The sequence below is a fragment of the Sceloporus occidentalis genome, unplaced genomic scaffold, assembly GCF_023333645.1.
Source record: "Sceloporus occidentalis isolate IW3139 unplaced genomic scaffold, rSceOcc1.0.p SCAF_6, whole genome shotgun sequence".
Classification (NCBI taxonomy): Eukaryota; Metazoa; Chordata; class Lepidosauria; order Squamata; family Phrynosomatidae; genus Sceloporus; species Sceloporus occidentalis.
In genome coordinates this window covers 134,437,482-134,457,605 of record NW_028316986.1, presented here as the reverse complement: position 1 = coordinate 134,457,605, position 20,124 = coordinate 134,437,482, and the positions used below count along the sequence as shown (strand labels likewise).

The 20,124-nt window shown below is 38.3% G+C and overlaps 1 protein-coding gene across 4 annotated transcripts in view; it reads right to left on the bottom strand.

The window, feature by feature from the left end:
* Nucleotides 1–2,397: 2,397 nt before the first annotated feature.
* LOC149311424 (EARP-interacting protein homolog) overlaps nt 2,398–20,124 on the bottom strand; it is a 96,890-nt gene continuing 79,163 nt past the window's right edge. For 3 of the 4 annotated variants that reach the window (XM_089531030.1, XM_089531029.1, XM_089531031.1), the window contains one exon: nt 2,398–4,628. In XM_089531030.1, coding sequence (XP_089387156.1) covers nt 4,454–4,628 — 175 coding nt within the window. In that variant the 3' untranslated portion in view covers nt 2,398–4,453. Of the gene's footprint in view, nt 4,629–8,668; nt 8,874–20,124 lie in introns of all 4 variants that reach the window. The other variant, XR_016281794.1, reaches the window with a different exon arrangement.

The following is a 20,124-nucleotide window of genomic DNA, read 5'->3' as shown; positions in this document are numbered from 1 at the left end:
TGCCTTCCTCTGGGCATCCAACAGGGGCCACCTGTTAGGATGTTTGGGAGATTCATAGGAATCAAACTTATATTTTTAAAACTTGCCAAACTGAATTTGGCAAATAGACATAACAACCATAATGCAAAATTAATAAAAATCAGAACCTTGGAAATAGTTCTGTTTCTTTCTCTTTTGTTTCTTCATTTTTGTGTTTACAAATACAGTTGGTTGTGCTTCTCTTGGAGCATCAGATGTTCAGAGAGAATAACATTTGCCCTCCATTTAGATGAAATGCTATGTCACTTCCCTGCTTTCTTAGCAGAATAGGTATTCCAGCCATGACAGTGGAAGAAGATGGTTTCATAAAAGTTGATCACACGGGACAAATCCCGTGCAGAAACTAAATTTAAACTGGAAACAACCCGCATTTGCAGGTTGTTTTTCAGATGACGTTCAGGGTTAACCTGAACAGAAAGTTGGAAAAAAAACGTATTTGCGGGATGTTTTTCAGATGATGTTTGCGTGAAAGAGAAATTATGCGAAGTCGTCAAAACCAGCTCCTTTTTACTTTCTCTAAATTCCAAAAGTTCAAAAGAGCTTTCCATTTTGATTATTTTTGTGTTATTTCTCTTTCATGCCAAGGCATCTGACAAGCAACACCCGGATTTTAAAATTCCGTTTCTGCATGAATTTTTACCAATTTGCCCTCTGTGTGATAAACTCCATAGTTCTTTATTAAAAAATATCCTTAATGTGCCCTTGGGTGGTAGTGGTACCTTGACCACCTTCTCGTAAATCCCCTGGGGAGTCAGCCATGGATATTCCCTCACCTTGGTGCCCACTGCTTTGCCAGAGATCCCATAGAACCTCCCAGAAACAATTTTAGTAATGGATGAAGGAAACAAAGATGATACACAGCAGCAAACAATAAAGTCCACTCTCAGTGTTTGTCTGCCTGCCCACCTGCTCTTCCTCTAGATTCTAATTGTTACACATTGTAAACTGCTTAGGGAGTTCTTATGTGCATTGATAAGAGGTATAGAACTGTACTTGCTATTGCTTGCTACTTCCTATGTACTTGGATTTCAAATCCCATTGTCAAAGTGGGGAAATGCTGGAAGTTACATTCCAACAATATCTGGAGGACTGCAAGATTCCCACCACTGTCCTAAGGCATAAGCAGTCGATTATTCTGTCGGTATTTTAAATAAGTCAAATGTTTCTGTATCAAAATGGGGACAATGAACAGTTTCTGACTGACTCAACATTATGGGGTCCTGCTTGTAAAAAACACACCTTTACAGCAAGAGAAACAGTACATTTTAGTCTGAATTCCTCCAATAACCTGACAACAATTTTGCCCACTTGACTGCAAAATACCTTTGCTGGGGCGAGAAGCAAAGCAAGGATTAAAAGAGCAATCTCCTAATTTTTTTTTCAGTCATACTGACTCAACATGTATATTTTCATCTACTCTAAAACAAGTGAATACTGCAAACCTTCACTGACAGATAGCCAACAGAACAGGACAGGCTTTGCCACCTGACAGGTTGGGAAGTTATTACCATGCAGTGGAAAAAGTTGGGTTTTGCTATACAATGACCAGAGTCCAGCTGCCCATTAAGCATAACAGTACCACTAGCTTTGTTTTTCTTTATTTTTCCAGAGAGCAAAGTTTAGGAAATGCCAATCAGAAGGCTAAGGGTACTTTTATTCTCATCCAGTATGCTTTTGATAATTTAATATGTCCTGACTTTCTTTTTAAAAAGAAGTAAAGATTAACATTAATCCTTATGCTTATGTTTCAAAGTTGGTTATGTGATATGACAATTCATGGCATTTGGGAGTTGGTTGGGTGTGTGTATTTGAGGGAAAGAGTGGAGGGGGAGACAAAATACAGTGTCCTATACGCAGCTTTAACCTTGCGTGGAAAGTTAAGCTGCTGTAAGAATGGTGCACGCACTGCACCAAATGCAAAAAAGCTCCCCCATTAAAACTAATGGAGTTTGAGCTGATGCGGTTTTCCCCATATGCGGGGAGGTGGGATCCGGAACAGATCCCCGCATATGGGGAGGGCCCACTGTACATGACTTGCTGAAATTTGTTTATATTTTCTTATGAAATTATAAGTACTGTGCACCCGCATCATATGCACTATAAGCAGCTTTCAGCTCATGCTGAAAGGCACACCATGCCGCAAGCATGAGCCCCACTGTTTTCAATGGGGCTTGAGCATTTGCGGAATTTCCCTTATGCGGTGGGGGGGGGGGTCCAGAACAAATCCCCTGTGTAAGGGAAAGAAGCGCTGTGCAAAGTGAGTTAATATCACATAATTATTTACTTTTACTTTTATATTGCAATTTTTAAAAAAACATTGGGAAACAATAGTTTGATTTTTTTTATCACTGTCAGCTACATCACTAAAATTATACAGCCACATAATTTGGGACTATGGTTATTTATCATGTTATACAGAGCAGAAATATACATGGCACTTTATAGGCTGAAGTGGGAAGAAAGAGGCAAGCACCCCAAGAAATGGGGATGATGCTAAAGCGATGAGAGAATAACAGAGCATGAACACTTAAGGAAGGCAACATTAGAAATGTTTTTACTCCACTCCTGTAAAATCAGACCTTGACACACGTATTTGTGCAAATAACAGTAGATAGAAATTCTGTGTATTCTTTTATTTCCAGTCTTAAAATAAATTCTAATATTTTTAGACAAATGCCTTAAAATAGGAAAATTTCCTATCTTTTACAATAAACGTTTGGTACAGTTCTTTAGGCTGTGATCCTTTATCCACATACCTAAAAAAACCTCACTTGTGATTATTTCTGAGTAGATAGACACAGGATAACATTCATTCCCTGTATCCTACAATTAACCCACCAAGTATGTTTAATTGATATAAATGCATATTCTACATGTTTACCTTTCTGAACCTCCTTTCATCTGCTGTCTCTTCCATGTCCTTGTTGTTTTGTATTCCCTTACAGTTAACCACTATGTCTATTTATTTAAGAGACAGAATTTTTTTAAGAGACTACAGAAACTTCTAAGTGAAACAGAAATGAAATGGAAAAGTAATTTATAATATAAGCCTGTTTACTTCCCCATATATTTTATGCAGCAGGGTGAAATCCAGAGAAAAGACCAATCCTCTCCCCACCTCCTGTACTGATCCCAAATGCCCTCCAGGAGGTTTCGAGGAGACCAATAGAACACCGTGAACTCTGTTTTTGGTGGCCTTTAAATGGCAGGAAAGAAATGTCAAAATCATGAACCTCATGTGAGCAATTTTACAACTGCCCTCAATCCTACGTCAACAGCGTTCACAATGTTCTGTAGGCTCTGTGCCCCACTGGAGAGACGTTTGGAAAAGGTACAAGAAGGTGCCGGGGAGAGGAAAAGATCTATTGTACCACCACCACCACCACCACCACCACCATCATCATCATCTCCCCCAAAATTCAGACTCAAAGTAATTCACAATATAAAAGAACAATGCAACTGAAAACATACAAAAAGAAAGCATTAAAAATACAATTAAACTATGTACAGCATTAAAAATATTCACATTCAGTAAAAGAATAAAATGAAATTTAAAAGATAAAAAGCTTTTTAAAACAGTTCAGTTAAAACAATAACTGTGTTTAAGCCCATTCTTTAAAAACTTGTTTTAAAAGACTGTCTGGATAAAAATGTGTTAGCCTGCCAAGAGAAGGACAACAAGTAAGGGGCCATTATGGTCTCCCTGGGAAGGGAGTTTCAGAATCTAGGAGGAGCAGCCACTGAGAAGGCCCTGACTTGTGTCCCCACCAACTGTGCTTGCAATGCTGGTGGGACTAAGAAAATGTCCTCTCCTGATGATCTCAGAGCCTGGCCATGCTCATAAAGAAAGATACAGTCTGCTAAATAGCTGGGATGTGAGCAATATAGGGCTTTACATGTCACAACCAGCACTTTGAATTGTGCCCCAAAACAAACAGGCAGCCAGCGGAGCTATTTCAACAGGGACATTGTGTGCTCTCTGTAACCTGCCCCAGTTAACAGCCTGGCTGCAGCTTTTTGGACCAGCTAAAGTTTCCAAACACCCTTCAAAGGCAGCCCTAAGTAGAGTGCATTACAGTAGTTGAAACAGGATGTAACTAAGGTAGTACCACAAACTGCCTTCTGCTCACACAACTTTGGATCTTACCCTCAGAGTTCAACTAATTCTTGCAGGAAAACAATGAAGTTTCATCGTAATATGTTCTTGATTATTTGGATTAAAAACCTAACTATAGTCACTACTCAACAGAAAACAGGGGGGAACTGTCCTTTTCAAAGCAGTTCTTTAATTTTTAAATATTTACACTGGAGGCAAAATGCTGATATTCCATGTATGACACTTACTTGAGAAATAAGAATATTTTCAATTATCAGCCAATATTGAGATAATGAAGCTCAAAAAATATGAACAGATTTATAACAGTATGTGGTATTTAAGAGCTCTGGGAACTCTGTTAATAACAAGCCGTCCATCATAACTTAACGAGGCAAATAGCCATGGGTCGGCTGAGGACCATTCCACAGCATATACGCTATCTTCATGTTCTTCGTAGGTAGCTATTATGCTGTCCTGAAGTGGCTCTTTAATCCTAGAATTTAAAAGAAAAGAAAAAGGCAGGGAAGCAAGTGATTGAAACAACTCTGATTTATAAAGCAGTGAAAATGTCAAGTTCCTCCTCAAATCTTCTCGCATAATGAATAAGAAAATCTAGAAAATCTCAAATAATGCTATATTCATAACACTTTATGTTTCTAGGGTGCGTTTTGTTTTGATTTTGCGAAGACATCACATTGGTCCTCTACGTTTTGTGCCTAGAAGCTTAGGAGGGTTCTGGAAGATACCGTCAAAATTTATTTTTCCTATTTTTTTTTAATGGGAGCATGCAATATGGACATCCTGATCAATTTGATAACTTCTATAGGCCTAGCTTCACAGCAAAAGCAAGCATCCAAGAAGCATAATTAGCATTCTTTAAAACTACAGTATGATGAACACACCTACTATAACTAAGCACTAATTAACATATTAAAGCCGCTCAGAATAAATGGAATGATTTTAAAAAATAAATAATAAACAGTTGTGCATGGGTGTCTTTTCAAAGTAAATTGTAGCTTGAAAAATCAAAATACCCAGTACTACTTCCTTCCACAGGAGATGTTTACAGAAATGCTGTAGTAAATAGGGACCCTTCCTCCCAACATAATATAGTACTATGATCCCACTTTAATTGTCATGGTTACATCCTATGAAATCCTTGGGTTTGTAGTTTGGTCAGAAGCACCAGAGAATTCTAAATGGCTGAGGATTTCAAATGCTTCTCCCTTAAACTGCAAATTCCAGGATTCTGTAGGATGTTGCCATGGCAGTTAAAGTAGATATATGCTATAATTGTGGGGTGTGAAAGGACCCTACACGGGAGGACCTGGAGATATAAAGCACTCCTCTTCCACATGGATGGCCATGAAAGAAACTGAAAGTGGGTACCTTGTCATATGTCTTATGTTCATCAAGGATTTCCTATAAGCATAACATTGGTTTCCAATATTCTAACTATCCAATATAATTACTTTTACCTTGAAATTCAGAAAAAACAACAACAAGGAGATGCTTCTATCAAAGCAGGATGTTAATGGATCAAGCCCGACTGGATGTTTATTATCAAATATGAGATTAGGTGTGTTTTGTGCACAGTTCCAGCCAATGGAATGTGATGGTTAAAGTGTCAGATTAGGACTGGAGAGGGAATAAACTGATCTGCCCAACTCAGCTGTGAAGCTCTCTGCCAGCAATCTTAGGCCAGTCTCTCCACTGTGCCTGCTTCATCCAGGGATGGAGTGAGGATTTTTTTTAAAAATGTAGAGGGGAAGTACATACTTTGGGGGTCTTTGGAACAAAAGACCTAGCAAGTTTCCTGAGTGAGACCCCTGAAAAATAGGTTACAAGCAGGGTTGTTGTCATAATCAAGGGGACTGCTGATAGGATGTGCTAGAAACATGGAAGAAAAATGCAGAAGCTGCTGCCCTGTTATATCTGCTAGTATAAAGTTTGTGTGTATGCACCTTCAGGTCACTCCCATGTATTTCATCAGGTTTACACAGGTAAGGAAAACTCAGAAGTGGTTTCCTCTGAAATATAGCCTACAGAAGCAACATTTAAATGGGAAATACACATCTACTGTCATCAGGTATGAATGGCCAACATTTGTTTAAATTGGGGATGGGAATCATGTGGCCTTCCAGATGGTAATGGCCTGCAAATTCTACCATTCCTCACCATCAGCTCTGGTGGCTAGGGCTGCTGGACTTGCAGTTCAACAATATCTAAAAGGCTGCACAATATCCACCCATTGTTTACACAGGCTTCCTCCACCGAAAGAGGCACCCCAATAATTTACAAAAGCACTACCAGAATGCAATGTGTGATAAAACCTTGTCATTTACCATTTGCACCATTACAGAAGAATTTAGAAAGCAAAGTAGGACTTTTATTATTTTTTCATGAAGATGGGGATAGGGATGGGCTGGTGTGAGTGTGAAGAAATATGCTGGCAGACTCTATAAGCGAGTCTATTTCATCTAGGAAAGATGGGCACAGATTAGGATTAGGAAGAAAAGTATTTTTCAGCTTCTCATTAATATTCTTATCCTATGTTGACTAGCTTCTTACTCATTCTACAGCCAGCCTATCAGTGTGCAATCTCACATTGCTGTTCATCTGTTGGACATCTCACTATGCTTCTCTCTCCACTCTGATCCTGCCAAATTTTATCATCTGTGCCACAGCTATTATGACAGCCACTTTCTAACAAGCAAGACATAAGTAGCCAGATCCTTCAAGAACCCAGTGCATGCTAATTAAAATAATTCAACAGCTTCAAATCAGAGAGAGATGGAATGTAAAAATTGCAAGTTTTACCTTGCTGTACAAAAGGAATGGCTGTATCTGACTGTAACGCTAAGACATAGTTTAACACGAAAGGAACAGGCCAGGACAAGCCTTAGGCTCACATATTCTGTCTTCCCTTTCCTTCTGCCACTGCAGCCAAAAGGAGGAAATTAGAAACCTTTACTTCTGTCTTCCACAAACTCCACTTAACTGATTTGTTCATACTGGGAAATGTGTTTATTGTTAACTAATTTAGGCAGAGGACAAGAAAGCAAATTATAGCTTGAGACTGCCTTATTTCAATGGACAATTTGTGACCCTTTAGATGTTGTTGGACTGCAAGTCCCATCAGTCCTAGGCAACCCAGCCAACAGTCATGTAACTGATGGGAGTTGCAGTCCATCAACATGTGACTGGCCACATTACCAAAACCTAAAGTTAGCCTAATCACAACCTGTTCAGTTTCAGACAAAATAAATGAATTGTGACTGAAAAAAGGAAACATCAGATCTCTTTGCACTTGTGCTAGGAAAACAAAGTTGGCAAAATAAAGGCATACTTATGAACTATGTCAATGAGAAATTGTAAGATTCCTAAATGGGGCTTTTCTTTCTGCTACCTCAGTATATTTCAGTCATCTCTTTTTTAAAAATTACATCAGTGAAATCTTTCTGAAAAAGACCATGTTCCTAACCTGGTTCTCTGTTTGCATTGTGGGAGCGAGGTTTATGAGGTGTGATAGCTGTTTAGCCTGCCAGAAGATCAAGTGGCAAACAGAAGGTTATAATTAAAACCATTTTCCTATCGTTGAATACTAAAGCTAAAACAATAATGCCTCACTGTGGTTTCTGATGTTCAAATCCAAGAAGCATCAGCTAATTTCTGCACAGTAGCTATGCAACAGAACAAAGTCTAGCATGGATGTAAGTTGATGTGAGAGAAAGCAGTTATGATTATTTAAACTGTTTTTCTGAGGATGACATCTATAGCCTCCCACACACTCTTCACAGCTTTCCCCTTAAACTGATACACCTGGCTTACATTAAAGTTGGTCATGTCCCCAGACAGCAGTGTGCCTTGTACAATGCTCACCCACTTATCTGAGACTCCATTATCCTGAAGATTTCAGATGTCTCTGAATAAGCAAGAGAGCAATATATGGCACACACCAGGGGACATGGCCGACTTTCCGTTAACCAGGAGGTTTGATAAACAAGCATGAACACACTGCTGGCTTCCACTGCTTCATCATGCCAGATGTTGTATACAACAGGATACATGAATGCTTTCTGTAATCATTAAAACTTAAGCCATGGGGGAAGGTGTATGCTAAAGAATGATGCATTGCATTAGCAGAGAGACCACTATAGTGCATTTCTACTTCCGTCTGCTATTTTTAGTCCTCTTCAGTTGTTCTGTCTTTTGCTGGATCTCCCTTTGGGATTAAAGAAAGCTGGGAGCATGCAGAATGGAGAAACCTCTTACCCTATCTCATCCCTTTGAAATGAAAGGGACTCAAGTGTGCACTTCAGGAAGATAAAACAAGCTTCCTTCCTACCAAATGTTGCTTAAGCTTCAGAAGGTCACAGAACAACAACCCACAAGTTTTCTCTAAACAGCTCTGAAGACACACAAATACTCCTAACAGAAACAAAGCATGAAATTGAGAAATTACAGGTTGGGCTTTCCCAAAAAGTAAGTTCTTATATTTCTCATATGTTCAGATGTCTACAACAGAGCTACCTGAATTAGGAGTTCCAGGAAGTTGGACTACTATATACTGGATCAGAATCTGGGCTGGGCTGCCTCTTTGAAGAGTTTGGAAAAGTCACTCTTTGGACAACAATTCCTAGAATTCCCATCTTATCCAGAATGGTAATTTTTCCCAAGTTCTGCTCAAGATGATCATGGCAGGGAAGAAGCAAATGAACACCCAAAGTAATTGAATCTGTAAAAGGCAAAGTTATGTTTGATACTATCTGTTTTTAAATCTCACCCAACAAAGAAATGCTATACAAACAATTAAGAAATTTATTTATTTTTTAAAAATTGATAGAAATGTATTTCAGCAGGTCTGAAACTCATCGTAGTAGCCTACTGCATAATACAGCTGGCCCTCTGTATCCACAGATTTTTTATCCACAGATTCAACCATCTATGGTTTGAAAATATTCCAAAAAGATATAAATTCCAAAAAGCAAACCTTGATTTCGCTATTTTATATAGGGATATCATTTTGCTATGCCATTATGTTTAATGGGACTTGAGCATTCATGGATTTTGGTATCCACAGGGGATCCTGGAAGCAAACTCCAGTGGATACCAAGGACCTACTGCACAATGGAGTCCTAAAAGAAAACTCAAGATCTTACCTGTATTATAGTATGAGGCTACTATTACATTTTAGATCTGAAGTTAGATATTTAGGCCTTTGGTATGCAGGGGGGTGGGGGTGGGGATGCCATCTAAAGGACAGTGATGTACCTAGATAGAGGAAATATTTCCAAGGAAAAAAAGAAATTGTGCATGCATACAAAGTGTAAGTACATATGCTTGTGGGGGGGGGAGCTTAAGTAATTAATATACACCAATTGTACTTTTAAAAAGTACCTGAAATTTGATTTGCCTTGATCATTTCTATGAAAAGATAATGCAGATGTATTTCATAATATAAATAAATAAATAGCTTGGCAATTTATTGGAAATGAAATGAAGGGGAAAATTCTTATGTGGTGCAAGACCTGTAAATCATACAAACAGCTGGTTCCAGTTCTCTTTCTTTGTCTCCTGTGTGAACAGCATGAGACACTTATTAGATATAATCAGGCCAAAAGCTTCTCATACACAATTAAGTTTAATTCTGATATCTGGCTTCAATCTAAACAGCATTACAATCTGGCAACAGAATAATGCTTCACATTTAACTGTGTAGAGTTCTTCTGCTCCCAATTATTGCTTATGCTAGCTGACCTAAGAGCAAAAGGAGGGCAATGTGTGGGCCCAGCAGTCTTAGTGGACTGCAAATCCCAGCATCCCTAGCCAGCATAGCCAATAGTAAAGAATGCCAAGAGCTGCAATCCCATAATATTTGGAGAACCACACTTTGTCCATACCTACGCACAGTTTTCAAATCAACCATGGTTCTATACAGTCATCACTGAAAGGTTAGTAACAGTGTTTCCCCAACTTTGGTCCTCCAGACACTTGGGACTTAATTCCAGAATCCATGACCACTGGCCCCACTGTCTGGGATTTCTGGATGATCAAGTACAAAACAACTGGATGACCAAAGATCAAGAAACACTGATTTATAAGACCCTGAGAAACCATGAAGGCTGGAACTGCCATCAAATCGACTGAAAGTTCAGTGAAGCCTAGCTGTTCTAGCCAAATGGCAACAGCATACTGCAATGATCCTCAGATAGCCCCCAAAGAAATGAGTAATGCTATAGGTCTGCAGATGAATGGTCTCCATAGCCCAATAGCCGATGAACACCCCCATTTTAAAATGTATCTAGGAAGCAAAAAAATTGTTATGATTTTTTTAAAAAAAATGCCCATATGTGAGCTAACTATCCAATCCAATCAATCAATAAAATATCACCAATTTCTTGGTTGTTTTTTTTAAAACAAACTCATTAGAAAGTTTTAGCCTTTTGTATATTGAAAGGGCAGACAAAATGGTTCCCCAATTATTAGCAACTAGGAAATTATATTAATCCATTCCACCAACAAAATAATATACTTTTACAGGAAGAAGCTGAAAGCTATACAAGTATTCAGTAATTGTAGTAATAACCTAAGCCAATTAATATGTGTGTGATTTGCTTAATAATATTTCCTGCTTAATAATATTTCCTCCATCATCCATCCAGAAAAGCACATCAAGATAGTTCTGACCCAAAATTTGCAAAGGATATATTTGCATTTGGCTTCTAAGAAGAATTCAAGAAACTAATTGGTTGACACTAACATTAGTAACTGAAATTGTGCAACTAGCTGGATTATCATTAGTTAATTCTTTATTTAAATTGTTGGGTTTCAAAACAAACCATGGGATTTACATGCATTTACTGCAGAAATAAGTGAATGGCTACAAAGTTAAGTCAATCAAGAGCAGAAACTCTTAACACACATTTAAAACAATTATTACAATGAACATACAATATCTTACAAACAAGCAAATATTAAACTAATTAAAACATCTATACATTCAATATATACCTACTTCCTATGGGTTTTATAAATTCATCTGACTTTCATATAGCTCATTATTCTAGTCTTCTGATTATTCAAGCTTTTTCAAAGTCTCCAACAGCAATACCACAGAGAAGCCTACCACTAAGTTATCTCTTGCTTCATACTTCCCATATTTTGTTACAAAACTCCAAAATTGATGCCCAATTCTTATCTACAATATTCATATTTTTGTTATTCAACCTGGATGTCAATTTTCGTACCTTTCCAATTTTTTGCCAACAACATTCCAACAGCGGCTGTCATATATAGTATCAGTCTCCAATACTCATTCTCATCTTTTCTCTTTAATTTACTTTTCATATTTAGTAAATAAATATGTAGTTTCATTTGATAACTAATTCTCAAGATCTTTGCTATCATTATATGTATTTCCCCCCACTATTTCTTAATCTTTGGACACATATGGATCCATGAACCTGGGGCCTACAGGCATTTCCAGCATTTATCTTGTTTTGTTTTGTAAATTCTAGATCAGTGATGGTGAACATTTTTTGGTTCATGTGCTGGGGATGGGATTTCTGCCCCCCAGAGTGGAGGCCACGTGCCAGGAGGTAGGACTTCCACCCCCAGAGGTGGAGCTTCTGCTCTCTGGAAGCGGGACTTCCAGGGAGGGCTTTCTTTCTCCACCCTTTCCCCGGTCTCCAGCTGTGTTTGAGAGATAGCTAGAAGCTGGGGAAGGTTCAAGGGGCATGACGGGCATATACCATTGCTCCCCCTCCTCCAGCCCTTCCCCCAGACTCCAGCTGTCTCCATTTCTCCACCCACCCACCCCCCGGGCCATTCCAGACCCATAGCTGTCCAGAGAAGTTGGCACGGGGCCGTTTCAAGCCTATAGATGTCCAGCTATGGGTCTGGAGGGGTCTGGGGGAAGGAGCTGGCACAGGCCCGTTTCTCCGCCCCCCCCCAGGCCGTTCCAGACCCATAGCTGTCTAGCTATGGGTCTGGAAGGGTTCAGGGGGCGGAGGAGCCGGCATAGGGCTGTTCTTCCTCCCCATGGACCTTTCCCTACCATCAGTTGTCCCACCGGAGTCATTTGGAGGCTGGAAAAGGTCTCTGGGGAGGAGCAAGTGGCACGTATCAGTCGCTCCTCCTTCTTCCTGCCCTTTTCCTGGCCTCCAACTGTCCCAGAGAGGCAGCTAAAGGCTGGGAGAGGGTCAGCAGGAGGAGCCTGAGGTGTGCGCCTCTGGCTCCTTCTCTCCAGTGCCATTTTCTGGCTTCCAGCTGTCTGTGACACAAAGGTTTTCTAATGAAATGGTCCTCAAATTCTTTGTGGTGTCTTGTCTTGTCATACAATTATTAAATCCTTCCAAAGCTAATAACCTCTCATTTTCTAAAGTACTCCATTCTGATATCCATGATAATAGTACAGTCTCAAATCTGGTACACTGAATTCTCCTTTTTTTCTGTCAGTTACAGTCTTCCACTTAATCCTTGGTTTATGACCCACCCAGATAAAGTTTCTGAAGTCTTCCATTTTCATTTATTACTACCAGTAAATTCTGGAATAAAAAATTGATTTTTGGAAGAACAGTCATCTTTTTTTTTTATTAAATGTTATAAAAGTCATACATAACAAATCACATGACATACAAACAACATACAAACAAAAAACATAGCAAAAATGACATACTTACATAAAAACAACAACCATAAAAAGGTAAATTATCATAGTTTTCTAATAAGCTACTTTAACTTCCAAGATGAAAATCTTGTCTTCTAAACCTTCCGATTACTTAGTTTCCTTTATGTAATCAATAATCTGTTAATTCCAGTATCTTTTAAACAAAAAAAGGTGAATGACATTTTCCAGAGGTAATCAGTTATAAACTCTATAATTTTTCTACCTTTATGGGTGAATCCCTATATTAATTTAATATTTCAATCAAGCTCTGATATTGGGTCGTTGTTCAGTAAATTTTTCTCTCTGTATAGTTTAACACATAGCCAACCTTCCTCGATATTTTCATTCTTGTCTCCTCTCATAAGAGTTTCAGCTCTTATGAGAGGGAAGAACAGCCATCTTAACTGCTGCTATTCTTCCTGATAAAGTTAGTTGCAGTTTGGACCAGGTTTCTAATTTTTTTAAAATCTTTTCCCATAAAGTTTTATAGTTATGCTCAAAGAGGTCTGGATTTCTTTTTGATAGCCATACTCCTAAGTATTTAACTTTTTTTTCACAATTTTGCATCCAAAGATTTATTTTATTTTCTCTTTTTTCTAATTGCTTTACATTTTTAGTCAAAATGTTTTATCTCTATTAATTATGAATCTTGCAAATTTGCAGGTTTATTCAGAAATGTTTTGAACACCTCTGATCATATACTGAAGACCTATACTGCACGACTCCCCACTTTCAATCATGTAATGTGATCTACAAAAATCACTGGTAGAATACATGCTTTGCATGCAGGAGCCAGGGATCCCAAGGTTAATTTGTAACATCTGACACATCTAACAAGCTCAATATTCCATGCAAACATGTACATGCTATTGCTATTGCTAAATATCTTACCTGAATACCCTTTAATGAAATGCTAATTTTGTTATATGTCTCTACCTATTTTTGTAGCAAAGATTCAAGAAGGAATTGAAATAGTCATAGAACTAATATATATAATGGTTGAAAGAGCCAAAATATATACTTTGGCAGCTTGGACTTTTTGATCAAAAATTCCTTTACCTTCACCTTGTCACCAAAGAAACTTGGGCTTCAAGATCTAACCAAATCCCTCAAAGCATCTGACCTGCTGAAGCAAGGGCTGGGTAGAAATCAAAAAGATGATGAGACAATGTGTGTGTCTGTGACAGAGAGAAAGAAGTCAAGAGAAGAGGAAATGGAGGCTTGGGTTTAAGGAAAACTTTCCATTTCCTTATCCAAATGCCTAGCACTATGCAAGAAAAATAAACACACCAAAGTAGTACAAAGGGATTCACTGCACTCATTCCAAATATAAATTATAATATACAATATGTATAATAATATTGAATATAAAATCAACAGAAAAAGAGAACTGAGGAGAGACACAATTACTCCCAAAGATTCCAAGGAGTCAGGGAAGAAAGTGCAATGGCAGGTTTGCAGTTGAACATGAAGAAAACAAATAATGACCACAGATGATTTACATAACTTTAAAGTAGACAATGAAGATACTAAAACAGTACAAGATTTTCCATATTTTGGCTGATCCATTAATCAAAATGGAGACTGCAATCTAGAAATCAGAAGAAGACTAGGACTCGGAAGGGCAGCTATGAATGAATTGGACAAAATCCTGAAGTGTAAAGATATATAATTGAACACCAAAGTCAGGATTGTCCATGCCATTGCATTTCAAATTTGTATGTTTGTTTTTGAATGTTAGACACTGAAGAAAGGTAGTAAGAAGAGAATCATCTCATTTGAGATGTAATACTGAAGAAGAATTCTGTGGATACCATGAACTGTCAAAAAGCCAATAAATGGTTTCTAGAACAAATCAGGCCTTAAGTCTCCCTAGATGTCAAGATTACTATCTGTATTTTGGACTAGTTGTAGTTCGGACATATCATGAGAAGACATGACACACTACAAAATACAACAGTGCAGTACGAAAAGAAAAGAAGAAGACCTCATTACAGATGGATAGACTCAGGCAAGGTAGCCACAGTCCTGAGTATGCAAGACATGAGGAGGGCTGCTGATAACAGGGTGATTTGAAGGTAACTTATTCATAGGGTCACCATAAGTCAAAATCAACTTGATGGCAGTTAACTACAACAACAGGCTCATGCTAGGAAGATATATTATTTAATATAAATAATTTAATATTCATAAGATTTATATTATTATTTATACTTTTATGCTTTTTTAACAACAAATATTGCTATAAATTGTATTTTCTGTACCTGCTATGCAAGTAAATGTGGAAAGAATACTTGGGGACTGACAGTCATCCTCCCCTCTCCATGGGCAAAAATGATTGACAGAGTCCTGAAGGATGTGTTGTGAGTGCACGCAAACAGCATATTAAAACATTCTTCAAGTTAAATATTTATCATATGCCTACTCCTTTTGCAGGAGCTGCATTCCACCCTAAAGATTTTGTAATGTTAGTCTATCTGAACTCATCGAGAGGAGAAGATGAATTTGTTAAGGGGCATTTTAAAAACTGGTATCTGTAACCAGACTGAATCTAAATTGTGGATCCGTTTGCCCTAGGCTTGGATAGTCTCACTGTCTTACAGAGGTTTGACAAATGGCAAAACCTTCCTGTCTAGGCAGGCATTTGCTTTATCAGATAGAAAAATAGAGGTAGGTAAAGCAGATAAAACTTACTATCTACTTCCCTACCTACCTAGCCATTATGGTATATTATGGTTGGTTTTAATTGTTGTTATCCATAAGAACATAATACCTCACCCAACAGTGAATAGATATTTTTCTTTAAAATCAACAAAACAGTCTATCCACCTCCTGAAGTTAAAAAGATAACAATGAACCTAGACATGAACCATACTAACTCTTTCTTGCAATTTCACCTTATTGCAGAAAAATAAGAGCTGCATTTCACGCTCAGTTCAAACGATGTTTAAGAGCTATGCCCAAGCACAGCCCAGATAACAGCAGCAGCTGCTGAAACAGATTATCAGTTAACTACTGACTGTCACTGTGGGAGACTGAGAATTCCTGTTCCTAACGGAAATATGCTATGGATGGCAGTAAGAGCAGAAGGTTTCTCAGTCAATATGGTACTGACTGGGGAACTGCTCTCCTTCATATCAGCTGCAGCTGTCAGGAGGGGGCTAAACAATCAGCAGCCATGCACATATGCAATGCTATCTGAGCCACCTCCTGATTTCAAGGCAATCTCTGTTGATTTTTCAATAAAAGCTGGACTCTCCACCAGACTATCCTGTAGAGGTAGCTAGTGATTTAAGAACTGCATCACAATGGAGTTTATATCAGATCTAAACACCATCTTCCAGAGAAGGAGACATGTTGGGGGGGGGGGATTATATTATATTATTTATTTATTTACTTATATCCCACCTTTCTCCTTATGCAGGACCCAAGGTGGCCTACAGCATTTAAAAAAACAAGATGCAATTAAAATATTTATATGAAGTTAAAAAAGAATAACATGATAATAAAAAAAAAATCAAAACAATGTAAAAACATTCATCACAATTTTTAAAAAACACAAACCCCTTCTGTTACATAGATTTTCTTTTACAAAGGCCTGCTTGAATAAAAAGGTCTTAGCCTGCCTTGAATCTCTGGCAGGAGGAAATTCCACAATCTGGGAGCAGCTACCGAGAAGGTTCTCTGCTGGGCCCTTGGAGTGAGGTGGAGCCTCCTTTTGGGAGGTTTTAAACAGAGGTTGGATGACCATCTGTTGGGGTGCTTTGATTGTGTCTTCCTGAATGAAAGGGAGATGGACTGGACGGCCCTTGTGGTCTCTTCCCACTTGATGGTTCTATTATTCTAAAAACTTACCCTTTCAGCCTAGCATTTTAATATGCTGAGTTCTTGTATAGGTAACAGCCACTAGCTGGAAGCTAAATCCAATGTTTATCCTACCAAAGCAGATCCTTTGCGACTAACAAGTCCCATTTCTTTCATTGCTTCTAGTCTTGTTAGGGCTAATGCTGGATTTAGCCTTTGGATTTTCACCATATGGTGTCAATTTCTAGAGACCATCAATACTTTGAATCCATGTTATTCAAAAGAGTAACATTCTGTCTACCCATTTTTTAGTTATTAATTTATTTGGACAAATAATGGTTTTGACAATACAGGTTGAGTCTCCCTTATCCGAATAGCTTAGGACCAAAGGTGTTTTGGATTTCGGATTTTTTTGGATTTTGGAATATTTAAACCTTAAAATCCGCATACACTGTAAAGGAATCTGGAAGATACTTCTGTGTTCTAGAATTTCACCACAAAATGCTTACCTCAAGATATAGAAAACTGTTCCTTCTTTTTGTTATTCTAAGGAAATAAGGCTGCATACAAGGCAGCATTCTGCACCTCATGCAAAAATGTGTGCTTTATCTACAAGCAATTACACATTATGCCCTATCATTTTTATAGTACGTATCTGTATGTGACTATATAAAAGCTTATGGGTAAATATGAAGAGCCATTTACAGCATAGTAAATTGAGATTTTTACTGGAGAGAACTAATTCAAACTTCCACCTTGGCTCCAGATATGAGTTAGTGCTGGGCAAAGTACATTCTCATGAGCCCCTTCTTACACTAGTGGTACCCTGGTGGGCTTATCTGGATCCCCAGGCAGTGCTGAGTAGTTCTCTCAACCCATACTTTTAATTTCTTACAACACCTAAAAACATGGTCAGGGAACCTTTAGCCTTCCAGATGTTTTGGACTACAACTCCCATAGTCATTCAACACTGGCCATGATTGCTAGACCTTCTAAGACTTGAAATCCAAAGCATCAAATTTCTCCAGGCTATGGCTAGAATTATGTGAGGTCAGGAGCACTGTAGGAAATGGAAAGGATAGTCAGATACAAATATGTGGCACAACTCCCCAAACAGGCCACAAAGTTATATTAAAGAGAGTGTGACATCAATGGTAGTCCCTGGCCTCAGAGATAAGGATTCCAAGCATGATTTCAGCTTTCTCCCACCCAAAGAATAGTCTTTGATTGGACTACAGCTCTTATCATCCTAACCATCATGCCCAATGGCTACACTAGCTAAGGATGATGAGAGTTGTAGCCCAATAGGCAAGAGCATGAGGGAAACTGACACAGAGTGGCTCAGAGACATGCAATCACATGCATCATTCACTGAAATTGTGTGCATATATGTGTACTCCACAGACAGATGCTCTGCCCTCAGTATGTGGGGCAGGACATATTTTGTCCCTCAGTCTGTGGGACAGAACCAGTGCTTGGTTCTTCATTCATGAATAATATAAAATAGGATGGAGAAAGATTGCAAATGGCTTTGTTAAAAGTCAAAACTCTCTCAAATTACTGAAGAGATGGAATGTCAACAATAAAGCATTCAACATCATTACAGTAGCAAATCTGACCCAAAAGCACAAGAACAAAAGATAACTAAGCAGCAGTACTTTTCAAAAAGTAGTGGGGCTTACAGTAGATAATGAATTGAACATGGCAAGAATGAGATGCTGCAGCACAAAGGCCTAATGCTTGTATTTCTGTAACTGAAGACAGATTATCCCTCTCCTGTACCCCAATGAAGATTCACTCTCCTCCAGCCAGTAGGTATGACTATCAATTCAATTTTAAATTACTCTTTTCACACAGTGCAACAACCGAATTTATCATTCAATTTTTCTGACATAGAAACTGTTGGATGCGTGCTTCTCCTCTTAGTCTGTGTGTTTTGTCCAAGGAAAGGGACAGATCCCTAGGAGTTCCAGGTAGGGTTTTGTCTAGCGAGAGAGGACTCCATTTTGAAAAATACATCTGCTCGGAGAAATAATGGCCACAATACCTAGCCAGCTGGAACGTCGAAGATACAAACACACCTGGCAGTCCATCCCACCAGATGTTTCGGATTTCTGTTTTCCTCCCCCTATCCCCTAACTTTTGCACCATCCTGCCTGATGAGTTCAGGGAAAAATTGAAAACTTACTATGTTTGTGACTTTTCAATAATCTAATAAAGATATTAGAATGTTATTTCTACTCATGGATTACATAATTACTTTTTTTTAAAAAAAACTGCTCTACTAAGCACTGATAAAGTACATTTCATGGGCTAAATACCTTGAAGGCACCAGACCCCATCTGATCTCAGAGTTAAGCAGGAGAGTCCACCACCCTCCGAGGCATTCTGTTCCACTGTAAAACAGCTTTTACAGTTAAAAGGTTCTTTCTAATATTTAGGTGGAATTTCTCTTCTTCTAATTTCTGGAGCAGCAGAAAACAAGCTGGCTCCATCTTCCTCTTGAACAGAATACACACATAATGGAAGGCAAGTGATATAAACAAGCTTAAAGGAAGTTAGCACTTTTAGTGTAGAAAGCCAGAAAAAGGAGTAGATCTGATAATGGATGTTTGTCCCTCTTTGTTACACTGGATGTTTCCAGTCCCTTCTGTTTTCATATACACTGGTGAACAGGAATGAAAAAGTGTATTTCAAATGACCAAAGATAAATTTTAGATTGCATGCAAAGGGGAAAAAAGAATCCTATATTATAAGAAGTTCAAATAAGCAACAAGTTGGTTTCAGAAGACCTTGTCCCAAATCTACAAATGCTATGTAGCTTAGAATGACAGCAACAACCCTTAATGATTCAAAGATAATAGTTGTGTTAGTCTGTGGAATCAATATGTAGAGAGATCTTGTAGCAATGGTAAATGCATCTGAGGAAGTAAAATGAAGTCTACAAAAGCTCATGCTGCCAATTTTTTTCTTTTGATTAGTCTCAAAGGTGCTAAAAGATCTCTCTACATTCTGAAACCTTAATGATGTATTTGTTTATAATGAAAAAGTGATTCACATAAAGTTATTTTTAAAAAAACAACACCTGGATACATTTAAAGCACCAGTGGGAACCCATGCCTCTCCTGAAGTTGCATAACTCACATTAGATTCACAGGCAATGATCAGGAATGATGCAAACAGCAGTCCACCAACATTTTAAGGAGCTGCATTAAAGCATTAAATAGAAGGAATCCAAAAGGCCACCAAGAGAAAATGTTTTTATCCAACCCCAGTCCCCCAGATCACCCAAAAGGATGTTCCTGATAATCCACAGAGTTCTTGAAACAGAGCAAAAGAAACATGGGAAATGCCATCATGCACACCAAATATTTTGGTATAGTAGTTTTAGTATGATAATCAATATACAGTGGGTCCTGCACAGGCCCAGTGGGTCCAGGGTTAAGGACACAGGATCACTGTGGAAGTGGGAAAAACGCAAATAAAAAATCACAAATCTTTTTAACACCCATCT